This window comes from Dama dama, chromosome 5 (assembly GCF_033118175.1).
Source record: "Dama dama isolate Ldn47 chromosome 5, ASM3311817v1, whole genome shotgun sequence".
NCBI lineage: Eukaryota > Metazoa > Chordata > Mammalia > Artiodactyla > Cervidae > Dama > Dama dama.
In genome coordinates this window covers 25879826-25907158 of record NC_083685.1, presented here as the reverse complement: position 1 = coordinate 25907158, position 27333 = coordinate 25879826, and the positions used below count along the sequence as shown (strand labels likewise).

The 27333-nt window shown below is 51.6% G+C and overlaps 1 protein-coding gene across 1 annotated transcript in view; it reads left to right on the top strand.

Moving 5' to 3' along the window:
* Positions 1-27333, top strand: part of RIMBP2 (RIMS binding protein 2) — a 290880-nt gene that overhangs the window by 239992 nt on the left and 23555 nt on the right. The window contains exons 9-16 of the mRNA XM_061142128.1: positions 4900-5009; positions 7889-8701; positions 13565-13716; positions 14697-15158; positions 16519-16662; positions 20135-20293; positions 23129-23836; positions 25362-25479. Coding sequence (XP_060998111.1) covers positions 4900-5009; positions 7889-8701; positions 13565-13716; positions 14697-15158; positions 16519-16662; positions 20135-20293; positions 23129-23836; positions 25362-25479 — 2666 coding nt within the window. The remainder of the gene's footprint in view (positions 1-4899; positions 5010-7888; positions 8702-13564; positions 13717-14696; positions 15159-16518; positions 16663-20134; positions 20294-23128; positions 23837-25361; positions 25480-27333) is intronic.

Below are 27333 nucleotides of genomic sequence, written 5' to 3'. Positions count from 1 at the left end.
GAAAGACAGGGAAGCCTGCAGTCCATGGGGTCACAAAAAGTTGGACATGACTTAGTGACTAAACAAAATGAAGAGTTTCTCCATTCTGATAGAAAGAGTTTGGATAGTGTGTTAGTTTCCCAGGACTGCCATTCAAAACTATCACCAATCAGGTGGCTTAAAACCACAGATATCCATTCTCTCCCAGTTCTGGAAGCCAGAGGTGGGAAGTCGAGGTGTGAGTGGAACTGTACTCTCTGAAGCCCCCAGAGGAGGACCATCCTGCCTGTCCCAGCTGGCTGTCAGCATCCTTGAGGTTCCTCCACTCAGATGCCCTACTCCACTCTGCCTCCGTCCTCATGTGCGCTCTTTCCCTCTGCCTCTATGTGTTCCCTCCTCCTTTTACAAGGGCCCCTGCCACTGGCTTAGGGCCCTCCCTGCTCCAGTACGACCCCATCCCAGCTTGATCACACCTGCAAAGACCCTATTTCCAAATACCCTCACCTCCATAGGAGCCAGGATTTGGGATCCGAACATCTTTTTTTGGGGGGGGATGCAATTCACCCCATAACAGGCAGCAAGCTGAAACTCAAAAAGCGTCACCCTTGCCCAGAACACCCTGCTGAGTGCCTTTCCAGCATCTTCCCCGTCTGCCCAGTGCCTGGGCCTCATCACGCAGCCGTCACAGCCCGGGAGCTGAGCTCTCATTGGAGGACCCGTGTGTCCATGTCCGTTAAGATGAGCCAATCTGGTCCTGCATGACTCTCAGATTCCTGGTGGTCACCACTGAAAACTCTGTGATGGGTGAGAGTTAGCCACTTGGCCACAACTTCCCTGCCTGCTTATAATGCAACAAGCCTCCACCCAAAGTTAGCCGTGTGTCCAGGCACGAATGAATCAAATAGTCACAGAAAGCAGATACAGAACAGTCAGACCTCCAGTACTTTATGCTCAGTACAGACCCAGGCTTTTGTCTCCCTAGACAGTCCAGCAACCCTCTGCAGGCCGGGCTGGCCGGCGCAAGCAGGGCAGACATCTCTGCCATCAAGCACCAGAGTCCTACCGCAGGGCTGTGCACAGAACTGCTTAGAAATAAGACTTCAGGAGCTATCACCAATGGTGTGGATGCTTCCCTCATGAGACGCTTACACTTTGTTCTTGCAGAGGTGGTGGAGGGTGAGCTATCCATATACCTTCAAAGCCTTTTGCTTCCTTCAATGAGAATTACCTCTAATAACTGATCTGCTGATCAGTGAATTATTTTCTGCTGATACACTAAATTTACCAGTGCACACCCACTTCTGACATTCAGATGATGGAAACCTATGGAGAAGCCGCCCTGGGCTGGAGAGTCCTGGGTGAGGATGCCAGACAACCTCTGAGGAGGGTCCCCCAGCTGAATGCCGACTGCACCTGCGAGCGTCCTTCACATGGTCTGTGGGGACATTGCTACAGTGCTGAGGATACCTTTGAGGACACCAGGCTGGGGACCTGGGATGGAGGGCTCGACCCTACCCCATGTCTGACTGGAGGATGGTTCTTCCTGTGTGTGTGTCTGGAGCCGGGCTGAGCACAGCTCCTCAGCGCAGCACACCCTCCAGGCCAGTGAGCTGGAGTCGTGGCCAGGATGCTGAACTGGCTTCCAGGTTTGTTTTCCTCACCAGCTGGGCCCTTCCCAGCAATGAGCCTGGTCCCTCAAGGATGCAGGGGCTACCTGCCCACCAGACTCAGTCTCCCTCCACTTTCCTGGGGAGATGAGACCTCATTCCAGGGAAGGTGCCCAAGAGCCAAGGCCCCCAGAGTCAGGATTCACAGCCAGCGTGAAACCAGGCAAAGAGAAAAGCACATGTGGTCAACCAGTGTGCTTCCAACACGAAGTCACCAGCCAGAGGCAGGGTGCTCGGCAAGCTCCGTTTCCATCTTCTGTGTTTTCCTGGTGGTGTATTTACCACCCCACCCCACCCCCAACCAGATGGGCCACATTTGTAAACTGCGCTATCTTCCTGATGCAAATGCCCCAGGGAAGTTACTGACACAGGAAAACCCTCAGAGCTCTGGACAATGTTCCTGGACCTCTGGGCTCTGAGGGAAAGGGTGGCTTGGTATAGTTAAAACCTCACAGGATGAAGATCAGGAGGCCTTCATTCTGGTTTCAGCTGCCTGCCGCCCCAGTCACTGGTCATGTCTGACTCTTTGTGACCCTGTGGACTGTAGCCCACCAGGCTACACTGTTCTTGGGATTCTCCAGGCAAGAATACTGGAGTGGGTTGCCATGCCCTCCTCCAAGGGATCTTCCTGACCCAGGGATCGAACACGTGTCTCTTATGTCTCCTGCACTGGCAGGAGGGTTCTTTACCCACTAGCCACCTGGGACGCCCTCTGGTTCCACACCCACCTCTTAATGAGCTTATGACTTTGGATAAGTCATCACAATTGGCCATGAACATTGGGAATAATGATATTAATATCATCTCTGCATTCCTCACTGGGCATTAATGGGAATCAAATAAAACATGGAGAGAAAAGTGCTGGTAACTCACGGGGCTGCTGGTGTGTAACCATCCTCACATCACCATGATTAGTTACAGAGAAAGACTACTGCTGACTGAAGAAAAAAATGCATGATGTAAAAGCTGTGAGTTACATTTTATTCAGGGCATCACAAGGACTGTGGCTTAGGAGACAGCCCTTGGTAGCTCTGAGGAACTACTCTGAAGAGTTAGGGGAGGAACCAGGATATATATATGAACGTTTTTGGCTGGGAAATTCATGTAGTCAAGCGTTAAAATAGTACTGAAAGTGAAAGTGAAGTCTCTCAGTCATGTCTGACTCTTTGTGACCCCATGGACTGTAGCCCACCAGGCTTTTCCGTCCATGGGATTTTCCAGGCAAGAGTACTGGAGTGGGTTGCCATTTCCTTCTCTGGGGGTCTTCCCGACCCAGGGATCAAACCCAGGTCTCCCACATTGCAGGCAGACGCTTTACCCTCTGAGCCACCAGGGAAGCCCTACTGATCACAATGAACACATTTCTCAACTTAATGATTTTAGTGCTTTTGTATATCTGGGAAGGTGCCAGAATCTGGAGTCACTGAAATTCTTTCTTGAGATGCCCATCTTACTGAAACCACAGAGGCCTTATTCTATTTTCTCCATCGCGAATCCTTCAAGGGCTCACTGTCCCTGGGTGGCCCTAGGGGCTGTGGCTTCACCCCTTGTGTGACAGGACAGTGAGTGAAACTCTGTTCTTTTGTTTATCCAACATCTGCCAGGATCAGTCATGTCACATTTTCTTTTTCTTGATGAGGCCTTTCCTGTTATTTTAATTAATCAATCTTTTAATTAGAAAATTAAAAATTCATCTCACAAGTTCTTTTTGCAAGTTGGAGGTGATTTTTTAAAATGTTAATTCTAATATCTTGAGGACTTGAAAAGGTGGGCATTTTTATAGTCCTGGTAGAGAGGGGAAGATAAAATGTGCATCATTTTCAGTATATTTTGGCTGAACATACCCGAGACCTTTAAAATGTGCATGACTTTGGCCAAACAAGTATGCTTCCTAGGGACTCATCTTTAGGAAGAAAGTGGGCAAGTGAGCAAAGATATGTTGATAAGGACATTGGATATAGCACTAATGATATCAGCCAAACGTTTGAAGAAATATCCATGCCCAACATGGGATCAATTAAAGAATGTTAGTCTATCCAGTGGAATATTATATAACCATTAAAATGGATATGATAGAGTCTTTCATGAGGGAAAAGATAATCATGTCATATTACAAAGTGTAAAAGGTAAACAGATAACTAAATAGTATATGTCATACAATTCTACCTTCCCTCAATAAAATGTATTGAAACATAGAGTTAATTACTTGTTGTTGTTTTTTTAATTTGCCTGTGCCAATGTTAGTTGCAGCATGTAGGACCTGGTTTCCTGACCAGGGATTGAACTCAGGCCCCTTGCATTGGGAGCCTGGAGTCTTAGCCACTGGACCACCAGGGAAGTCCTTCCTGCTGCTGCTGCTAAGTCGCTTCAGTAGTGTCTGATTCTGTGCGACCCCATAGACGGCAGCCCATCAGGCTCCCCCGTCCCTGGGATTCTCCAGGCAAGAACACTGGAGTGGGTTGCCATTTCCTTCTCCAATGCATGAAAGTGAAAAGTCAAAGTGAAGTCACTCAGTCGTATCTGACTCTTAGCGACCCCATGGACTGCAGCCTACCAGGCTCCTCCATCCATGGGATTTTCCAGGCAAGAGTACTGGAGTGGGGTGCCTTTGCCTTCTCCGAGGGAAGACCTTAGTAGCTTTTAACTTTGCTTACCAAACCTTATTAAAACATAATTTGGAATCATTTAAACATCTTCTGGGCTTCCCAGGTGGCGCTAGTGGTAAAGAATTCATCTGTCAATGCAGGAGACACAAGGGCCATGGGTTTGATCCCTGAATTGGGAAGATACCCTGGAGAAGGAAAATGGCAACTCATTCCAGTGTTCTTGCCTGGAAAATTCCATGCACAGAAGAGCCTGGTGGGCTGCAGTCCAGGGAGTCACAATATAATTTGGAATTACATGATTCCACACTGAGCACATGTGTACACATACACAAATGACATCTGATACGAAGGACTCTGAGTATACAGCTTGGTTGCAGAATTACCATTTAGCTTTAAATCTGTGTGAGCTGAGACATTAGTGGTCCGAGTTTTCAGAGCACAGACAACTCACAGGTACCAAACCAATTGCATGAATCTAAAATATACAGGCAAAAGAAAAAAAAAATTTTAAGAAAAGAAAGAAAAAGAAAATATGCAGGTGACAGCAGACAGGAGGAGCAGACAGGAGGTCTCCGCACTCTGGAAGGGATGGGCTGGTGTCCGTCTCCACCCAGAGCCTTACCTAGTGGGTTTGTCTCTCCCTCTAGTTATAACCCCTTCGATGGGCCCAATGAGAACCCGGAGGCTGAGCTGCCCCTCACGGCAGGGAAGTATCTCTACGTCTATGGAGACATGGATGAGGACGGCTTCTATGAAGGTCAGTGAGAGCCTGATGGGTGGTGGGCACATGCAGGCCAGGTCAGGGCCGGGCCCCCATCACTTCTGGCCGCCCCAGTCTCCTCTCTGACCCTCCTGCCCTCCAGAATCACGAGGTGTCTGTTCCCCTTTTGGTTGACTGAGCGGGGTTTCCTGTTTTTAACCCCAAGCAACCCTCTGACATGGAGTGGACACCATCTCACGTGCATGTCCACCGAGCTTCCCAGGAGCTACTGCAGACACGGGGAGCTGACAGACAAGTGTCTGTCCTCACTGTCCCCATCTTACTGCACAGCACCTTCTCCCCAGCAGGGCCAAGGCTCCTTTCAGGTGACCTCACCTGGTTAACAGCGCTCCCATTGACCTTCAGGCTCTGTTGTTAACCTTGGGCGGTCTGGCCTTACCTCCTGCCTGACCACTTCCTTCGTGGGCACCTGCCACGGTGTGAAATCAGGAATCTCGAATTCCTCCACCCAAAACTCACACTCTTGGTCACTTTTGTAGCTAGTGGAGGAGCATGTAACATCCCCAGCAGCTTCATAAGTCCAGATTTCTCGGTTCCCTCAACTTTTCTGTTGCCCTAATAAAAGAGTCTTGGTTTCCTCTGAGCAGAAAAAAACTATTTCTTACGAAACAAGCCGATTTCTCTTTCGTGACCTCATGGAGTTTTCTTGGAGCTTTCGACCACACTCCTGGCTCTGGGTGTTGATGTCTTGGTCTGAGGTCTGGTGGCCTCCATGGAGGACAGCAGCCCAGCCTTAGCTGGTTTCCTGTCTGGGAAGATGCTAGAATCTGAGCTCCTTGAAATTCTTGCTTTCCGTTTGCTACCGGGGAAGAGAGGCATGGCTGTGAGTGGACAACCCGAGAAATGTCACCAGGACTAGTGGCAAAACAGTTTGAGCTCTTAACATAAATTCACGTTGCCATCACCGAGGTGCACACCGGGGTAGAACTGTGTGCCCAGGGTGGCTGCCAGAAATATATTCTAGAAATATTTATATTAGAAATATATATATATTCTAAAATATATTCTAGAAATATTTGCATCAGCACTGTGCCCATGTAGACTTTCTGGACGCTGGGTTAAAGGCAGGCGGCAAGGTTCAGTGCTCTGTCCATGTGACAGGGGAGAAGTACCTCCCATCACTGTGCAGATAGAGGGTCACAGTTCCCAACTTGAGGGGTGGCTGTGAGGATAAATAAGGAAAAAGGTGTGGGGTCTGAAGTGGGGGCCTGGTACATAGCACTTGCCATCACTCCCATCCCCCTCCTCCTTCTTCCCTTGTGTCAAATGAGGCTGTTTTCAGAGCATCCTCAAGGCAAAGACTGACATCTCAAGCCGCCCCCCCCCCCCCCCCCCGCCGCCCAGCTGGGGACAGGAGCAGATTCAGACGCTCATTGATTCTGGGAGAATCAGGACCAGTTCAGTGGTCAGCCTCCCTCTCCTGGGCCCATCACATATCCCCTGTGGTGGGGGAGGGTCTATTAGCAGCAGAACCCACTGTTCATTTCATATACTCCCAGCCTCCCAGACCCCTGGACCCCTAGTCAAGCCTTTTCCACCACAAATCAGAGAAACAAACAGCCCTTGCCTGCTGGTATTGTGAGATTATCCAAACTGTGTCATCTTTGAAGTTCTTCAAAACACTTCACGGTTTTCCAGGGCTCTGCTCTCAGCGGGTTCTCATGCCCCACGAATAAAGAGAACACACAGAAATGAGACCATTTCCTGAAACAAAAAGCGATCCCCTCTGGGATCACCTGTGGCTGCAAGAGCTAGTTTGTGGCATTTTTTGGCTACTCAGCCTATGGGTGGCTCTGGCACCAGATAGATCGCCTCTGTTTCCCACCAAATGGACACGTTTGGGGAATTTTGCTAAGATGGACATACTGCTTTGCAAGGAGGGGGAAAGTCACTTTTTAATTGCCATTTGTGTCATCACTCAATCAAAAATCAGAGTAAGATGTGTTAATTTTTTTAGCCTCCGAACCCACATATTTTCCGTGTTCATTCTTCTGATAAACACTTACTGAACACCTACTGTGAGCCAGGTGTTGCTCTAGGGCCAGCGGGGAACAAAGGTCCCTGTCCTCCCACAGTTCATCCCATCCTCTCCTTCCCCCACTGTGTCCACAAGTCTGTTCTCTATGTCTGCATCTCTCTATTCCTGCCCTGCAGAGAGCTTCATCAGTACCATTTCCCTAGATTCCACATACATGCACTACGGTATGACTTGTTTTTCTATTTCTGACTTATTTCACTCTGAATGACAGACTCTGGGCCCATCCACATCACTACAAACGACCCAACTTCGTTCCTTTTTATGGCCAAGTGATATCCCATTTTACATTTGTACCACATATTCTTTACCCATTCATTAGAAGTCGTTGTATAGCACAGGGACCTCAATTAGATGCTCTGTGATGATCTAGAGGGGTGGGGGGGGCAGTGAATGGGAGGGAGGGGATATATGTATACATATTGTTGATTCACGTTATTCAGCAGAAACTAATACAACATTGTAAAGCAATGATACTTCAATTAAAAAAAGAACAGGTCCCTGCCCTCCCAGACCTTCATCCCGATTAGGAGAGGTGGTTGACACCTGTACGCAGGGGATGATCATGGTGTGGTAGGCACTATGGGGGGAAGACAGCATGACTGATGGGGGCGGCAGAGGGCAGGTGGTGGGGTACAGACTCAGGGTAGGGGGTTCCTGAGGAGGTGACGTTGAAGTGCTTCCTGGTAAGAACTGAGGAATCCACCATAACCCCATTGCTTTCCGTATGGTCCCCTCGGGGGGAGGTGCAGACTCCACCGCAGGACCTTGGGGGCCCCCACGGGACGGTCGGGTGTTAACCCTGTCCCTGGCCCCACAGGCGAGCTTCTGGACGGGCAGCGGGGCCTGGTGCCCTCCAACTTTGTGGATTTCATCCAGGACAACGAGTCTCGACTGGCCAGCACGCTGGGGAACGACCAGGATCAGAACTTCATCAACCATGCGGGCGTCGGCTCGGAGGGGGAGAACATTCTGGACCTCCACTCTCCAACGCTCATGGACTCCGGCCTCGCTGACCACGGGGCAGGGATGCTGGATGTGAACATCGACGACATCGGAGAAGACATCGTGCCTTACCCTCGGAAAATCACCCTCATCAAACAACTCGCCAAAAGTGTCATTGTGGGCTGGGAGCCCCCGGCAGTGCCCCCGGGCTGGGGGACCGTGAACAGCTACAACGTGCTGGTGGACGCAGAGACGCGCCTGAGCCTGGCGCTGGGCGGCAGGACCAAGGCCCTGGTGGAGAAGCTGAACATGGCAGCCTGCACCTACCGCATCTCCGTGCAGAGTGTCACCAGCCGGGGCAGCTCGGACGAGCTGCGGTGCACGCTGCTGGTGGGCAAGGATGTGGTGGTGGCTCCCTCCCACCTGCGTGTGGACAACATCACCCAGATCTCTGCCCAGCTCTCCTGGCTGCCCACCAACAGCAATTACAGCCATGTCATCTTCCTCAACGAGCAGGAGTTGGATGTCGTCAGGGCCGCCAGGTACAAGTACCAGTTCTGCAACCTCAGACCCAACATGGCTTACAAGGTGAAGGTCCTGGCCAAGCCCCATCAGATGCCCTGGCAGCTCCCCCTGGAGCAGAGGGAGCGGAAGGAGGCCTTCGTGGAGTTCTCCACGCTGCCTGCAGGTGAGCCGTCTTTCCGGGAGGGGTCCCCTCAAGGGAGGGGACACCAGGATGTCACCCTGTGCAAGCGGAGGGGCGGGAGGGGGCAGCGGGCTGGGAGCTGCAGACAGCCAGTACTGTCCTGGAACATCCTTGAATCAGCTGGGAAGCATGAGCTGCGAATGTGTGTGTGAGACAGAGAGAGATGGAGGGAGAGGGAGAGAGAACTCCGATTCTGTTTGGGGCCGTGTTGTTGGACATATTTAATGCTTGCATCTGTAAGAGACTCATCCTACAGACAGGAAACAATGGGAGGATCCTAGGGGGCGGGAAGCTCTGTCTTCCTGGGGCCACCGACTCCTGGACACGTGCTCACTGAAAGGAACAGAGAAAGGGGGCACCTTTAGCGCTCTCACAATTGTTCTCTCGCTCTCATTTTTTCTTTTTGTCTTCTTTTTAAAAAATATTTATGTATGTATTTGTTTATTTATGGGCTTCCCAGGTGGCACTAGTGGTAAAGAATCTGCCTGCCAGTGCAGGAGATGTAAGAAATGGGGGTTCAATCCCTAGGTCAGGAAGACCCCCTGGACAAGGAAATGGCAACCTGCTCCAGTATTCTAGCCTGGAAATATCCCATGGACAGAGGAGCCTGGCAGGCTACAGTCCATGTGGTCACAAAGAGTCGGACACGGCAGCATGGACACACACACACACACACACACACACACACACACACACACATTATTTATTTGGCTGCACACGTCTTAGTTGCAGCATGTGAGATCTAGTTCCTGGGCTAGGTGTGGAACCTGGCCCCCTGCATTTGGAATAACTGGATCACCAGGGAAGTCCTGCATGTTTTCTCCTGGTATATATATGGCTATAGAAAACATGAAGTTCCGCTGTGGATACAATTTGGGGTTCTGGACACCTCTGTCTGCTAGGGGAACCCCACCTTCCTCCCTGACTTCCAAGCTGTAACAGAAGGAGGGGTGCTCCCTCTTCCAGTCCCCCCACCTACTCCCTCCGGGGAAACCATAAAGAGATAGGATGAAATGGACGAGCCTGTGGGGGTCTTCCCATCCTGTGATTTATTCGGATCCTACAGCTGTTAAGGGTCACCTCCATGAAGTTCCGTCATGCTCATCTTGGCTGGGGCACACATATTAAGTTGGCCAAAAAGTTCACTTGGGGTTTTCCATAAAATCTTAATGAACATTCTGGCATACCCCAAAACAGGCAGCCCTTCTGAACAAGACAGCTGGGCCCAGGGTGGGAGCCTGAACATTTGGGAAGAGCAGCCTTCCTGGAGCAAAGAAGGTCATGTCCGCAAAAACATTCGAGGGCCTATTTTGATTTCTCAGCAGCCTTTCTTAGTCCTGTGATGTTCACAGAATTCTCTTGAAGCGTCTGTCTGGATACTTTCCTTGGATTTGTCTTCTGTGATTAAATTAATCCAGCTTTGCCCAACTTCAGTTGTCAAGTTGGTTTTACAAACAACTCAGTGGTTCTCCAGGATCATTTCTACCAGCTGCAGAAAGCCTAATATCTAATGCAAGATGGGCCCTCCATTTTGCAATGGATTTGCTTTTTATTGCATGTTGCTCTCCACTCTTTTTGAAATCCATCATCAACTAGAGTCTGACCTGTGCATATATGCTCAGTCATTCAGTCGAGTCCAACTCTTTTGTAACACCATGGACTGTAGCCCACCAGGCTCCTCTGTCCATGGAATTTTCCAGGTAAGAATACTGGAGTGGGTTGCCATGCCCTCCTCCAGGGGATCTTCCCAACCCAGGGATCAAACCGATACCTCTTGTGTCTCCTGCACTGGCAGGTAGATTCTTGACCACTGCACCACCTGGCAAGCCTAGAGTAATATAACCTACAAAGAAGCAAGGTCAGGGGCAGTTGGGACAGACACTGTTTCAAGGAGAAAGTGGGTCTGAGCAGTAACTGATTTATGAAGGGTCCATTCATTCATCTTATAAGGTGATGTTAGATTTCCTGCCTATGAGGATGTTAATTGCAGATACAATAAGTCCCCTACGTTTGAGCCTTCAAGTTGTGCACATTCAAAGATGTGAACGTGCGTTCAAATGTCCAATCATGGAAGTTAGCCCTCTGTCTGTCATACATTGTCAAATGCGTGCACCCTCTCCAAGCAGTTGTACTTTTGTGTCCTTTACAAGTACTACATAGAGGACAGTAGTACAGTATCTTTATTTCAAGTCCAGGATGTCTGGAACCAAGCTTAAAAGCAGCGGTGACATAGCTGGTACTGCTAAGAAGCGCTAAGTGATAACAATGGAAACAAAAGTGAGAAAAATTGAAAGTGTGAATTGAGGTGAAAAGATAGCTTGCCCTCCATCTCCTATTGCAGATAATCCTTCAGTTCTACTATCTCCCACCTCCTCTCCCTCCTCCAGTCAGGAACTCTTCTTGTCTGTCCACCCAATACCAGCTGTTGTACAGTGCTACTGTACTATTCAAAGTACTGTACTGTAAGATTAAAATGCTTTATTTTTTGTGTTTGTTATTTTTATGTATTATTTGTAAGAGAAGTATCATAAACTTAGTACAGTACTACAGAGCTGACTGCGTTAGTTGGGCACCTAGGCTAACTTTGTTGGACTTACGAACACACTGGACTTGTGAAGGCGCTCTCAGAACAGAACTTGTTTGTATGTAGGGGACTTACTCTGCAGACTGGAGCTATTCATTGATTCCTGCCATGAAGTCTTGTTGTCCTTGCTGGGGGTGAAGAAGTGAGAAACACCAAATCTGGGGACCCCAGGGGCTCCAAGGAGAGGTGAGAAGCGCATGCATTAGGACAGCCAGGAAAGGCTTCGTGGAGAAGCTCACTGAGATGGAGAGATATGAGGACCAAGAGGAAATGCTGAGCCCAGGGCAGGATCCTACAGGTCCACACCCAGTTCCTGGGTGTCCTAGTTAGCTCGGGCTGATGTAACAAAGTACCATAAACTGAGTGGCTTATCAACAACAGACACTTATTTGTCATAGTCCTGGAGGATGGAAGTCCAAGATCAAGGCCTGGGCAGACTCAGTGTCTGGTGAACCCACTTACTGGTTCATAGACGGTGTCTCCTCTGCATCCTCACCTGGTAGACGGCACCTTGTTAATAACGGCATGAATCCTGTTCATGAGACCTCCAGCCTTGAGACCTGATCACCTCCCACAGCTGCCTTCTGTGAATGCCGTATGAATTTGGGGGGCACACATGTCCAGTCAGTCCATAGCAGACTAGCTCCTTTGCCTGCCCAGAAGGAGGGGAGTTTCAATCGTGGAAATGACACAGGTGACACGCATGAGGTGTGTGGTTGGACCAAACACCCCCACGTGACACAGAGCCACCTCTGGGCCTGTGGAGGGCTGGGCTGGAGCTGGCAGGTCACAGCTACTCAGGTCTTCCCCACTCACAGAACCCTGGCCCTCCACTGTTAATTGCTGTGCTAGCAGAAGCAGGCTTCCAGCAAACCCCCAGACCAGTTTCAGTGTTTGACCTACACCCTTAAGGATAATAAGCCGTCATTCCAGAGCCGTCGTCACATTTGAGTGAACCATCCAGGTTAAATCTAACTTCTGATCCCAGTTGCTCAGCAGTTCAGAAGCCTCGCATCACAGCGTGTTGAGGGTGGAGTCACATGATGAACTGCAAGGCCAGCCCGGCTTCCAACACATGACAGCTGAGCGGCTTCCCTCGAACCTTAATTTCCTCATTTGCAAATAAGGATGCGCTAAACTCACAGGACTGCTGTGTGAATCAAGTGATGTCAGGTGTCCAAAGTGAGTAGCAGAATGAGCAGCAAGTAGAAAAGCTTCAGCAAAGAGCCCTTCCTCGCTTATGTAGAAATCCACAGGGCCACAGCAAGGTCTTGGAAGAGGAGGCTCATAGCCTCCTTCCTGGAAGTTGCACATTTCTTTCAAAATATAATGCTATAGTTATAGGACCTTTGGGGCTTCCAGCGTGGCTCAGTGGTAAAGAATCCGCCTGCCAGTGCAGGAGACAAAGGAGGCTCAAGTTCGATCCCTGGGTGGGAAAGATCCCCTGGAAAAGAAAATGGCAACCCATTCCAGTATTCTTACCTGGGAAATCCCATGGACAAGGAGCCTGGTGGGCTACAGTCCACGGGGTCACAAAGAGTCAGACACGACTTAGCAACTCAACAACAACGACAACATAGGACTTCTGCACCAGACCCGGAGGCAAGGGAGCTGCCTTGCCCAAGGGTTGTAGGGCAGATGGGCAGTCCTACTATCACCAGGAGCCACTGGGAAGGACCAGTGATGTGACACATGTCTGCTTGTTGCTTGAAGTAGCTGCTCAGGACTTTCAAAGCAAGTGTCTCAGCTGGTCGGCCAGGCAGTGTGTGTGTGTGTGTGTGTGTGTGTGTGTGTGGAGTTGGCATCCTGGTGGCTTCATCAGAACCACCTCTCTCCAGCTTCTGGTTCCATCCTCTCTCTCGAGGTGGCAAGATGGGTGTTGTATGGTCCAGTTTACTGCCCTCAAGTCTGATGGAGAGAGAGAAGGAGGGATGGAGGCAACCGGAGGGAGGAGGGGGCACAGAGAGAGAGGCTTTCCTCTGCAAACGCTGGGACCTGGTGGCCCACTGGCCAAGCCAGAGTTGCAGGTTGGCCTGGGGACCGAGCACTGGGAGTGGGTTCCAGAAGGGCCTGGCATGCATCTGGGAGCTGCTACTTCCTGGCCCTCCTGATCCGCCGTCACACTTCGGATTCTCCCCCTCGTCCCCTGGAGGTTGTAATGAAAGATCTCGTTCCGAGGTGCCACTGGCCGGTCAGGCATGGTAGCAGCTTGCCTGCCAAGGAGTCATGTCATGAAAGCTTCTCTGCCTCTGTCCCCCCAGGTCCTCCAGCACCCCCACAAGATGTTGCTGTCCAAGCTGGGGCCACCCCAGCCACTGTCCAGGTCTCCTGGAGGCCGCCCGCTCTGACGGCCACTGGGCTGTCCAATGGAGCCAATGTCACCGGCTACGGCGTGTACGCAAAAGGGCAGAGGGTGAGTTTTTATCGGGGCGGTGCTCACATCCAGGCCCCCCGGCCACTGCTCACCACTCAGCGAGGGGTGACCCTCACTCTCTCCTCAATCCCCAAGACCCACTAGCAGTTACTAAGCATCCCCTACACTGCCACCCCAGGCCAAGCTGCAGAACATGGAGAACCTCCATCCTTTTCTGCTTCATCCTCTTTGCAGAATGTTCTCTGCCCCCCTCCCGCACTAATTACCTGCCCCAGTCTGATGGTAGTCCCTTTTCTTGTTCTCCCCTGGGTACCAAAAATTCACCTCTCTTGAGTCCCACGACATCAGGGCCCCCTCAATAGATGATGGGCTTGCGGATTCCACCATATCTATTCTTGGCGAGATGTAGTCTTGTCCAAACGCCTCGGAAACTGGAGGATCCTTAATGCGCACCATCGGGCAGCCCCTAATCTCAGCCCCCATCCCTGTCCTGGTACATGAAATAGACAGGGCTGCTTTAGGGGGGTGGGGCCTGAGCAAGCTTCTGTCTGTTCCCCACCCTCCCCACCCCGTTTCCCCATACAGCCCGGAGGTGGTGTATCAGATGCTCACTCTGTGAGAGTGACTGCTGTAGGCCGAAGGCCCCCTCTCTGATCCCTGCTCCCCTCCCCGGAGGGGTCCACAGACATGCCTCCACCACAGCCGGAAGCCCGTCTGTTGTGGCCTCCCCATGGCATCTTCCTTGAGCCAAGCTTTGGCTGTAACAAGAGCCTAGTGTTCTGATTCCTCTGTGGCCCCCGCATCTGTTTCTAGATTGCTTCTAGACGTGGAAGAAAAGCATATGCTCAGCTGTCCCTCCAAACCGCCAACATCTGGGCGGGAGCTGGGGCTCCAGACGGATCTGATTTGCAGGCTGTGCAGCGCGGTCTGAGTTGGATGTCCATGGGAGGCCCGGGAGGCGTCTGGGGGACCTGGGGCGCGGGCAATCCCCAAGCCGAGCCGGCTTTCTCTGTGCGCAGGTCGCTGAGATCATCTCGCCCACAGCGGACTGCACGGCCGTGGAGCTGGTACGCCTGCGCAGCCTGGAAGCCAAGGGCGTGACCGTGCGGACCCTCTCTGCCCAGGGCGAGTCCGTGGACTCTGCCGTCGCTGCCATTCCCCCCGACCTCCTGGTGCCTCCAACCCCCCACCCGAGAACTGCTCCCACACCGAAGCCATTAGCAAGTGCCGGAGCCCCCGAAACCAAAGATGAGCACCCGGGTCCCCACGCCGTGGTGGACGAGGCCTGGGAACACGGCCGGGCACCCGCCCCAGCCCACGGGCACCTGCTGGAGCCGCCCGGCCTGCAAGGCTCGGGCCCCGGGCGGCGGTCGCCCTCGCCCAGCCGCATCCTCCCGCAGCCGCAGGGCACCCCGGTCTCCACCTCGGTCGCCAAGGCCATGGCCCGGGAAGCCGCACAGAGGGTGGCCGAGAGCAGCAGGGTAAGGCCAGGTGTTTTCCTCACTGGTTCAGCTGCCCGCGGAATGCGGTTCATCCCTGCAGCCCAGCTGTGATGGAATCTCCCATCCCCACCCCGAGTCCGTGGGGATAAGCACCCCAAACACCCAGCCCCGGAGAATGGCTGCCTTGACTTGGGAAGAAGGATGCTCTGTTTATCTGACCAGTCTTAGGTCTTATCCTGATGGAATCAGGATCCATTTCATAGATATGGACCTAGAAAACCAGAGGAAATGGTTATCTACCAGCCTGGCTTAGCAAAGGGGCTAACAACCCACTATTCGGGTGGTCTCTGTCCAGGGATCTGAGGTGCCTCCTGAGAGTTGGCTTGGGGACCCATCTTCCTAAACAAAGGTCACCTTCTGGCTCACTTCAGACTTCTAGCTGTGTGTGTGTGTGTGTGTGTGTGTGTGTGTGTGTGTGTGTGTACATACACAGACATACATACAGGTGTATGTATACATACACATACAGAGAGACACTTATATACACATATGTATACATACAGACGTGTTTCCCTGGTGGCTCAGATAGTGAAGAATCTGCCTGCAACGTGGGAGACTCGGATTCAATCCCTGGGTTGGGAAGTTCCCCTGGAGAAGGGAGTAGCAACCCATTCCAGTAATCTTGCCTGGAGAATTCCATGGACAGAGGCTACAGTCCCTGGGGTAGCAAAGAGTTGGACACGACTGAGTGACTAATACTGGTATGCATACACACCTACATGTAGAAGTGCGGGCACATACATATATTTGTCTGCCTGTCACTCAAAATTGCCTGGGTCCTGGGGAGGGGGAGTATTTGGATGACGGTGGGACCACGTCCCGGGTGAAATGTGCAATGAGATGGGAAGTTGTAGGAAACACCCGTGAAGGGATGCAGGAGAGCTGAGGTGGAGCTGAGCTAGGCCACGCCCTCTTCCTGCCCCTCTCTTCCTTTAGTTCAGTTCAGTCTCTCAGTCGTGTCCGACTCTTTGTGACCCCATGAATCGCAGGACGCCAGGCCTCCCTGTCCATCACCAACTCCTGGGGTTTACTCAAACTCATGTCCATCGAGTCGGTGATGCCATCCAGCCATCTCATCCTCTGTCATCCCCTTCTCCTCCTGCCCCCAATCCCTCCCAGCATCAGGGTCTTTTCCAGTGAGTCAGCTCTTCGCATGAGGTGGCCAAAGTATTGGAGTTTCAGCCTCACCATCAGTCCTTGCAATGAACACCCAGGACTGGTCTCTCTTCCTTGGGTGAATCCATCTACCAGCGTGCCCAGTTCATCTGCTCCAAGCTGGAGGTCAGGGCCCCAAGGTCAGGTGGCCTCTGCCCTGAAGCCTCCCCTCTCCTCTCCCAAGTTAGAGAAAAGGAGCGTCTTCCTGGAGAGGAGCAGCGGACAGTATGCAAACTCGGACGAGGAGGACGGCTATGAGTCTCCGGACGTCAAGAGGAGGGGCGCATCTGTGGATGAGTTCCTGAAAGGCTCGGAGCTGGGCAAACCGGTGAGCTCTGCCTACTCCCCTCCACCGTGGTGACTCCCTGTGAGAAGGGTTCAGGTCCCTGCATGCCCTGGGTCTGTGAGAAAGATAAAGGGATACAGACCTTTATCTTGTGGGTGACAACAATCACAGTCAATTTGGAGAGTGTAGACTGAACGGTGCCTGTGCATTTGTGACCTCACTGGGGGACAATTTCAAAAGTCTGTATGTGAGCCTTTTGCCCTCCCAACTGCCCTGTCCGAGGATCCGCTCATGGGCTGATTTTGTGCATCAGGTGAGTCTCCAGGTGACCACCTGGTCTCAGTGTAGGCAAAACCTACCATTTGTTTCTTTACTTTTGTTCATCAGGAAGGTATGTGATGTGCATCAGCTAAGTGCTATGCATCATGGGAGATTCAGAAATTGAAAGGTCCATATCCCACCCTTGGAGAGATGAAATGTCAGGGCTTCTCCTCACATACAAGGTTCACAAGTGACAAATCCATCCAAGATCAGTTCTGTCTCCAATTTCTGATCATGCATATTCTAATGAAAATGTCCTTGAATGGTGTCAAGCCCCAGTCCTGGGCAACAGGGAAGGGTGGGGCCGGAAGAGTCCTCAGATCTTGAGATATCAGAGAGCAAAGTCCTCTCAGTTGTCAGACCCTTCAGTCCCCTCAACACATAGCTCTCCAGCAAGGCAGTGTCTGTACCTCCACGAGAAGAGGGCCTTGGAATCTCATAGACTTGGGGTCACTTCCTGGCTCTGCCACTGCTAGCAGGCAAGTGACTCAGCTTCTCCAATCATCAGGTTCTTTATCTAAAAGATTAAGATAATTCTACTTGTATTCTTGTAAACACAAGAAACAGAATGCCCAACTAATAATGACTAAGATAACAAAGACATTACATTCTCCCCATCACAGGAAGCCTCAAGGAGGAGGCTGCAAAGTTGATTCAGTTGTTCAATTGTGTTCCAGCTCTGTGTTTTTTTTTTTTTTTTAATTGAAGGATAATTGCTTTACAGAATTTTGTTGTTTTCTGTCAAACCTCAACATGCTCTGGGTTCTTAATCTTCCATTCTTTTGACCTTTCTCTCATGGTTACGAAGTGAATGCCATAGCTCCAATCATCACACTCATATGACAGCATCCCAAGAAGGATGGAAAGAAGGAAGGAGGGAGGGGGTTTTCTTCTCAGGCACATCTCTCTTAACTGGTAGGATAACATTTTCCAGAAGCTCCATCAGACTTCTCATCTCACTGAGTAGACCAGGGTCATGTGCCCACCACCAAGAGATTCCTACGAATGTCCTATCCATGATAAATTTGGCAAACAATAGACACTTACTTCCATCCCATGAGTTTATTACTAACTCATCATTGGGTTTGGATCAAATGAGACTGTGTTCTCTAGGGGAGTTCCTTCCCATTTGCTTTGGGAAGCCCTCATCCAACCAACCTGATGTTTGTTTATTCATCTAAAACCAATTCACTTTTATGTCTTCTCCAAGGCACTTGATTGAAAGAAATAGGATTGGAGCAGGTCAAATGATGCTGCACAGACTTCTCTGACTGAGAACATCCAGGCCACCAATCTGAGGGCTCAGCTGAGGTGGGACCCCCCGGTGGGTCCCCCCCACAATGGGCGCTCACACTGCCTCCCCATGTCTTTATATAGAGGAGCAATTGAAACCATTTTTTAAAGTTTTGTTTTCTTTCACAAATGAGCAGTTTTTTCCCCCCCTATTTTTTTCGCTGTGCCACATGGCATGTGGGAATCTTAGTTCCCCAACCAGGGTTCAAACCCATGTCCCCTGCAATGGAAGTGCAGCATCTTAACCACTCAACTGCCAGGGAAGTCCCTAAGCTGGATGTTTTTAATAAACATGTCACAAGATGCTATTAAATACACTTGTCTTGTCGCCCACCAGGAGAATAAAGAAATCGATCTTCATCAACACTGTTCAGCAGAAGCAGAATAGCTTTGTGTGTGTTTCAAAGTCAAAAGTCAAAGTGTTAGTTGTTGAGTTGGGTCCGACTCTTTTGAGACCCCATGGACTGTAGCCCATCAGGGTCCTCTGTCTGTGGGATTCTCCAGGCAGGAATACTGGAGTGGGTTGCCATTCCCTCCTCCAGGGGATCTTCCCAGCCCAGGAATCGAATCCTAGTCTCCCACATTGCAGGCAGATTCTTTACTGCTTGAGTCACTAGGGAAGCCCCCTATGCATGTTTGGGGCTCATAAATTGGAGCTCATAAGGTGTGCTATATGAGCTGCTGGAAACGCTCTGAGCTGCTGAGGTAGGCACTTGCTTTGTGGGTGGGAAGGGGCTGCTGAGTTGGACCCGCCCCTCATCCCAAACCCCATCAGGGCGGCTGGTGGTTCAGTTTACACATTAGTCAGCAAGCTTACTTTTACTTGCTCTTTTTTTTTTTTTTTAATGGGTAAATAAGTTCTGATTAAAATTTGGTTTTGTCATTAGGATGATCATTTATGTTGTGGTCATTCAGGGAGAAAATTTGAACAATGTGGAAAATACTTATGTTAAATAAGAGATGCAGAAAAACACACTTGTTTATAGAATATGAGCATAGGATGTACAAAGTAGAAGAGAAGATGAAAATATACCAAAATGTGAAGGAAAATAGAAAAGGGATGCGGAGGGAGAAGGTAAAAATCAACCTTCTCAAGATTGCCTCTGCTGCTGCTAAGTCGCTTCAGTCGTGTCCGACTCTGTGCGACCCCATAGACGGCAGCCCACCAGGCTCCCCCGTCCCTGGGATTCTCCAGGCAAGAACACTGGAGTGGGTTGCCATTTCCTTCTGCTTGCTCTTCTGTTGACCCTTTCCTCTGTCCTCAGGCTTTTTGCCAAGCAGCCCCAGTGTGGCAGGTCTTCTTCAGTGTGGGTGGCCAGACTGGCCACAGAGTGGGCACACCCCATGGGGTGTCCCACCCCACCCAGACCAGGCTGTTCACCAATAACCCAGTGTGCACATGCGTGAATTTCAGACTCTATGCTTTTCTTAAAACTCTTAGACACCTTTATTAGTGCATACGCCCCTACTTGCCCACCACCCATCACTGTCTGCTGCACGACCCTAGATTTAACATACATGCATGTCTCTGAGCCCTGCTGCCACCTGCGTTTACAACCTCTCACTTGCGTCTTTGTCCAGCCACGAAGTTGGAGAGGCTGCCGGTACCTAGAAAAGTGATGTTTTCCCATGTGTATTCTGTCCTGCCCAGAGCCCAGGAGGGGCCTCTGCCTGCCCCCGTCCAGACTTGGAGTGGGAACGCCTGGTCTGGTCCTCTCTCTGCCATCCCAGCTCCCCATGAGCTTGGGGACTGTGATTCCCTCCCCTTCAGAGTGAGCGGTTCTCACCCAGACACAGACACATCCCTGAGCTCGAGAGTGGGCAGAGCAGGGCGGGGCGGGGTGTGGGACTCCATGTGTTGGAGTCGCCCCTCCATCCACGTCCTCTTCTCCTTCCCCAGCCACACTGTTGCCATGGAGACGATTACCACACGGAGAGCAGCCGGGGGTCTGACCTCTCGGACATCATGGAGGAGGATGAGGAGGAGCTGTACTCTGAAATGCAGCTGGAAGACGGGGGCAGGAGGCGGCCGAGCGGCACGTCCCACAATGCCCTCAAGGTCAGTGCAGGGGCGCTGCCCCCCGCCCCACCGCCGTCCCCGCCGTCCCCCATCCCTGTTCCTTTGGGGGGCTGTGCAGCTGGCTCCAGAGGGGCCTTGCCTGGCAGGCACAGTCCCCAGATTTGGATGGGCTTCTCTCGCTATTGAATCTGCGCTCGGGGTCTCCCGTGCCTCCTCTTGGCCAAAAGTCTGGGTGAAGGAGTCTGGGAGAATCCACTGGGCATCCCTGGGTCGCCCAGCTCTGTACTAAGAACCCAATCAGAAAGAATAGAATGGAGAAGCTTCCACCCCCAGCCCCAAACCCCTGGCCGCATGTCTGTCTGCAGAGCAGCAGGTGCTAGGAGGGCGGGAGCCTGTCTCTGAGTCTGACTGGAGATGGGCAGCTGGGGAGTTGGGAAGAGATTCTTTAGTGAAATTGACCGAGGTGGACCCTGCTGGATGGCTGGAGGGCCAGGGGGAGAGGACCTCAGAGGAAGTCAGAGGAGGGTCAGTCGACCTCCTGGGGTCCACACACAGACCCCTTCTCAGACACCTCCCACCAGGGATCGTGGGATCCTCTGGCTCTGCCTCTGATGTGGCTTTTGGCGAGGGGTTTGATGAGGGTCACCTTGATGGAGATTGAGCTCGAGGTCCCCATGGACCCCACCGCTGGGGTGCGCCCCCTTCCTTGTCTGAGAAGCTGTGTTGCCGCTGCTGCTGCCGCCTGCTTGGGCTTCTGTTTACTCGGCACAAGCGGGTCACCCTGTGCACCAGACCCTCCGCCAGGCTGGGGGGTGAGGACAGACGTGGCCCCCGAGCTCCAGCAGCTGCAGGCCTAGCGGGGAAGACAGACGGGTTTGGCCTTTGTGGGGGTTTTCAAATGAAAAGGGCCTTGGAGAGGAAAGTCCTGCTGGGGGATACGGTGCCCAAGCCCGGCCTTTCTCTGGGAAGACGGAACCACGCAGTTTGAATGGTGGACAGAAAGCAACATCCAAATCTGGCTGCCAACTCAGTGCCCACTTGCATAGAGCAGACTGACTTATGTTCTCCCAGAAAAGGCGCCCAGCAGGGCCTTGGAGACACTGTCACCAAAGAACATGCCAGATCCCTATGCAAACCCCGCATGGTTGCAGCCCCCGCTACCCCCACTGGCTGACCCTGTCCCTCCTCCCCTGAGCCACTGTCCAGCAGGATTCACAGTGACCTTTCATGGCGGAGGACGGCCCCAAGCTGCCCGTGGTCCAGCCTGACCGCCCCTGCCTCCCCACACTTCTCTACCGCTGGGCGCTCTGATGTGGCAGGTGTCTGCCCCCGTCCCCCCAGTGCCCCCGGCAGCCTCCCCACTTCTCCTTATGGAGGAAGCTTCTGGGATGCTCCTTCCTGCCAACTTTTAGCAAAAAAACCAAAGATCATCTTGTCTTTCCCAGGGAAAAGGGCTAGTTCGTAAAATCACCCATGTCCTTCGCCCACCAGCCCGGCCGCCCTTAGAGCAGCCGCAGGAACAATCGGACCATCAGGCAGTGGGGCTGAGGCTCACTTCACTTCGTCCACAGGGTTCTGACATTTTTTTTTAAAAGTCAGGAGACTTTACAGGCCGATCTGAGCCGCCCAGGCTCACCTCCCCTTGCGGGAGCCCCACGGAACCCCATGCATCCCCACCCAGCTCCCACCCAGCTTCTGCTTCCTCACTGCCCTTCACCCCAGTGTTCCCAAACCTCACGGTCTCAACAGCAAACAAACGAAGCGTGCGCCATGCTCCTCATTTTGGCTCTCTCGTGGGCTCTAGGCTGCTATAGACGCCGCACTGGGTAAACCCACCATGTCCCCATGTGCCTGGGATCCGCAAGGAGGCGTGGGGGTGAGGGCAGGGCAGCAAATCCTGATATTCCTCCACAACTCATCTCTAATGCGCATGCCCGGAGGCCTATGGGCGGAAAAGTGGGGGTCAGGCTTCCAGGAGTCAGCGAGGTGTCCCAGGAGGTCTACCCAGCGGGCTGGCCCAGTGGGAGCCGGGGATGGGCGTGCCAGCCATTCCTGGAGAGAGAACCACACTCCAGGACAGGAAGCGTGGGGTGTCCACCCTCAGCCTCCGTCTGGGTGGGCCAGCCCTGAGCCCCTGCTGCCCACACTGCTGGGGACGCGGCTCCTCTCTCCCGGCCCTGAGGTCTGGGGTCTGGAGGAGAGACTGATGGGCCCCAAGCCTTTGCAGACACGGGCCAAGCAAATGACTTTGGGTTGCTGAGTGCCAAGGTCCCCCGGGTTCACACCCTTCTACTTGAGCCGGGAGAAAGGCATAGGTGGGTTTCACAGGATGCTGAGTGCTTACAGGGACGAGCAGAATGGGGCGGCGTGGCCAGGTTGGGGCCCCTGTGTTGCGAATGGTCTCCACTCACCGGCATCCCGGGGCAGCTGCCTTGGGAGTTTCTCAGGCTGCAGCCAGCGGCCAGTGAACTCGGACGTCCCCGGCGTCTGGGCACAGCCATGTCACAGACCCTAGCGCCTTGGTCAGTGTGAAGCCTCCTGCCTCCATCCTCCCCACACCCGAGGCCCAGCGGCCTCTCATTCCTTGGTTTGGCTGCATGGCTAGTCCTGACGGCGTCGGGACGCTCTGCGTGCGCTCGCACCCCCCGGCTGCGGCCCCATCCATCTAACCCATTCTGTTTTCATTCCAGAGCTCCGGCCAGAGCATGCCATCTGCCCCCACCCCCCACCCCACCACGAGTACAAGCATGCTCTCTGTCCCTCATGGCCTCGGAGACTAATCTCTCTGTATTTTCTTTCCTTCCCTCTGCCCCCCTCATATGCGATCATACACTGACTCCCGGCACCTGTGCTAACATCCCCCCCGCCCTTAAGGAGTGCTCTAAGAATAGGACCACTGAACGTGCTTTCTCGGAGTTACCCGAGTACCCCCAACAGACCCACCACACTAAGAGACTTTTCAGTATCCCCGAAGTAGCGGAGGAGGACGGAGAACCTTGTGAGTTCCTGCACAAGCAGGCCTTAGGGTCCTCCTCCAGGGTCAGGACCGGGCTGGCCAGAGATCCCAGGCCCGCCAGGCCCTGCCGGGGGCACGAGACCCTCCACGGCTTCTGGTACCCTGCGAAACCCAGGGGCCCCCAGGCCGACGACTTCGTATTCGAAGACAGAGGCTGTCGGTTCAGCCGCTCGGCCACCAGGAGCCCGGACAGCGGCCTGGACTGCGGCAGTGAAGAGGAGGAGATGCGATTTAGTTTCCGAAGCCCTACTGCCCAGTGCAGCCCCGGGCCCGGGCACTGTCCTTGTAGGAGGAGCCTGAGGCCCCTGCTGGCCCGGCGCCGGACGCTGACCCGGCAGAGCAGCATCGAAGAGGATTTTGGGGAGCCAGTGGAGCCCGGCGTCGTCGTCAGGAGCGATGAGCCCCACCCGAGCCCAGAGAGGTCCACCCCCAGCAAGTACGGCTGGGATGAGCCCACGGGCCGCGAGGATTTCCGAGATGCCTGGAAGAAAAGCATAAAAATGCCCGACAGTAGGGCCATTGCCCGACAGGCCCAGCCTCCTCCCCGGGTTGCAGATGGCCCTTTGGTGTGTGAAGTAAACCTCCCGCTCACATCCGCTTGCCAAACCAATCCGTTTTCATTCTTTCACCTTCTTTCTTTGTTTTGGTGCCCATCCCGGGCACCCTCTCTGCTGGCTCTCTCTCGTTTTCCATGCATTTTTGATTTATGAAGCTTCCCAATCTTTTCACCATGCTGATGATTTCTTTACTTTGCTTTAGAATAATGATCCCCTTCCCACCTCCAAACCAGTGATGATTATGGCTGCTTTAATTAAAGGACAACTGAATCTAAATTTTAATTAAGGGTTAGCTGAACTCTGATTCTCCCAAAGTTTGACAACACGTCCTTTTCAAAATGAACCGTGGGGATGTATTTATGACTGACTGGTATTACTTACTGAGGGTTTTTTCCTGGTGGTGGTTTTGGTTTTGGGTTGTGGTTGGTTTTCCAGTTCATCCATAACTGGGGAAAAAAATGGAGAACAATTATTGAAGAGATCCACTTTTGCATTTGTTTCCAAAGGTTTTTTTTTTTTTCTTTTTTTCACTTTTCTTTCCTGAGAGTTTTGTGAATGAATTTTCCATCATCAGCTCTAGACACATCCCCGGGCCTTGTCTTCCAGGCTTGTGAGTGATTTTCAAGAGTAGGGATTCCTTCAAGGCTTCATTCATCTCTATATTGTGTCCTCTTTTCAGTACATTTGCTCCTGTCATGCTGAACTTTTCCATGAAAACAGGTGAGACATCCCAGGGCGCCAGGCCTTGGGCTTGAACCGGTGCAGTTTGCGACATGTCCACTAGAGGGCGCCGACCCCACAGTTTACCGACGCACCCGCAAACTGCAGCCCACTTCCTGTTCAAACTAATTTCTGAAGCTCCCAGCCCTGATTCATTCCGTGTCCCTGAAAAGTTCCGCAATTAAGTCACCAGTGAGCTGGAGGTTTTGCTTTGATTCTCGCATAGGATGTGAACCTTTAGTACGAATCAGAGGCAAAACTTATCCTTAAAGGAGAATAGTTCGGGTTAGCCCAGAAATGTGATTGGTTTGGAAGTCTTTGGATTAGCGTCAAGACGGCGCCATGAGTCTCAGAGCTGATAATGCACAGAAACTTCTGTCTTTGAGTTTTCGGTAACCTCGCACACAGCTTTGCCCAAGCGGGACATTTGGGAAATGCAGTGTTTTTCCCACCTTTGTGGTCACTGGAGGAGGGCTGACTGTAGAAAAGAGGTACCAAAGGCGTGACGAGGCTGATGTAAGCCACTCTCACTATGGCTCAAAATATTTGGCTTCAGCGTCAGTACCAGCAACAAAAAGATGCCTCCCGAGGGGTTCTCTCGCCCCGCCCGGAAAAGCAACTGTGCTGTAGAAGACGGGGTGCCTGGGGTGAGCACTCTTTTTCTCTTCCAGGTTATTCAGCTAACCTTTCAGTTAAAAGCTAAGTTTAGTTGCCTTTAGAGCTTCTGCTTCTAAGTTGACTTGATTTGGCTGAGTTAATTCTTTTCTTCCCACGGCTGGCAAGACTGATGACCGTGTCATTGTTTTGTCTTTAGATTTTAGGAAACCCGGTGACCGCAGGACGGGCTGATCGGGCGGATCACGTGGGCCGGAGGTTTTCCCACGGCAGTGCTGGTTCCCACAGGTCCCGGCCAATGATGGTCCATTCTGCGGGTTAGTGAGCTGGATGGAGGCCTCCGTCTTTCTTTCAACCACAGAGCACACGGCTCAATCTAAACATTTTTTTAAAAAATTACTAGGAATAGCATTTTCAACTAAATACAGAAGACTCTTGGTTATTTATGGCAAAAGAAGGCAGAAACAGAACCAAATAAATGAAACCTAAATTTAAGTATTCTTAAAATATATTGACTTTGGACGTCAATCTTCTCCTACCAATTTTTATTTTTATTTTTTTGAACTGCAGAGGCTGCCATCCAAGCATGGAAGAGATGATAATGGGCCATCTCCCCACCTAAGCTCATGCTCTCCTGAAATGCTCATGGTCAGAGCAGCAGAGACAGGGATGGGTGGCTGAACTCCAAATACCTAAATGAGCCCCCAGCCAGTGGAGAGTTATCTGTATGCATGAAACACTTGGGCAACTGGGGTTGAAAGTTATGAAAAACAGCAGGAGGCCTGAATGTGTGCCCTGAACTGTGTGTTGACCCTGTCTGTCCATCTGGCCACCTCCTTGTGCATGAGTCATCCTCCGGCATCCAGTTCCATTCTCTTAATTACTTTTTGGAAGTCAGCCAGCCATGCTGAAAGCTGTCATTGTAGTCATTCTCATCAGTCCACTAAGAGGGGGAGCGTGGCCGAAGGTCAGAAGGGAACCTTTCTATTACTGGAATGAACCCCGGCATAACAGTTCCAAAAAGTATTATGTGCAAGATAATGGAATCTGGTAATCAGCACAAATAAACTAGCTTTTTGTGAAAACACACACACACACACAAGCGAAATAAAGCAAGAGACCCATTCATGGATCAGAAGTAGATGAGAGAGAAACACTGATCTGGTGGGACAAGGCTCAAGGAAAGCAACCCTTGGACAGTCCAGACACCTGGAAACACAGCCCCAATCACGTTTAAATAGCTAAGGTTTAAAAGACTTTGTTCACATCAGCCAAAAATAATGAAAAACTGTATGAACCAATACAGATCCCCTGAAGTTTTCTCCTCCTTCTGATGTTTCTTTCCCATAGAACCCAAACAATAGGGTAAAAAAGTTTCTTTTTCCATCTTTACAGTTTTTAGAATGTTTTTATTTTTATCAGTGAAAAATTGCATAGAATGTTAAAGGACCTTTACAACAACAGACTGTTTTCAGTTAGGCTAAAAAGTAATAAAAGAAGCTGAAAAATAAAATCAGTTGGAAAACACTGGCTTCACATATTACAGACCCACGAGCAGAATTCTGTATATACTGTGTGGTGCTCAGTCGCTCAGTCGTGTCCAGCTCTTTGCGACCCCATAGACTGTAGCCCACCAGACTCCTCTGTCCATGGGGATTCTCCAGGCAAGAATACCGGAGTGGGTTGCCATGCCCTCCTCTAGGGGATCTTCCCAACCCAGGGATTGAACCCAGGTCTCCCACATTGCAGTCAGATTCTTTACTACCTGAGGCACTAGGGAAGCCCTTGTGTATACTAAGCCTACATTATTTTTGAGTGTTGTAAACTAGTGCCACATCACTCAGATCTTTATTTAATTTGTGTATAATTGCCCCTGTAACAATTACTGAGGTTAAGTAGGATCTCCTGACTTGTAAAATAAATGACTTGTAAATAAGAGTCTTGAGGAACAAGGTGAGGACCAGTTCAAGACCGTTCTTCCTGTTGAATTTGGTTCCTAAGTGCTCATTCAATTGTGACTTTAATGAGTGAATGCTCATTTCGTGAACTGCCACTGTTTCTGTGGTTGAAGTTTAATGTCGTGGCACTGAGAAGGGGTGTCCTCTGGACGAAGCCTCATGGGTGTCCCACTCCAGTCTCCTAGGACAGAGAAGAAAAGTCTACAGGGCTGA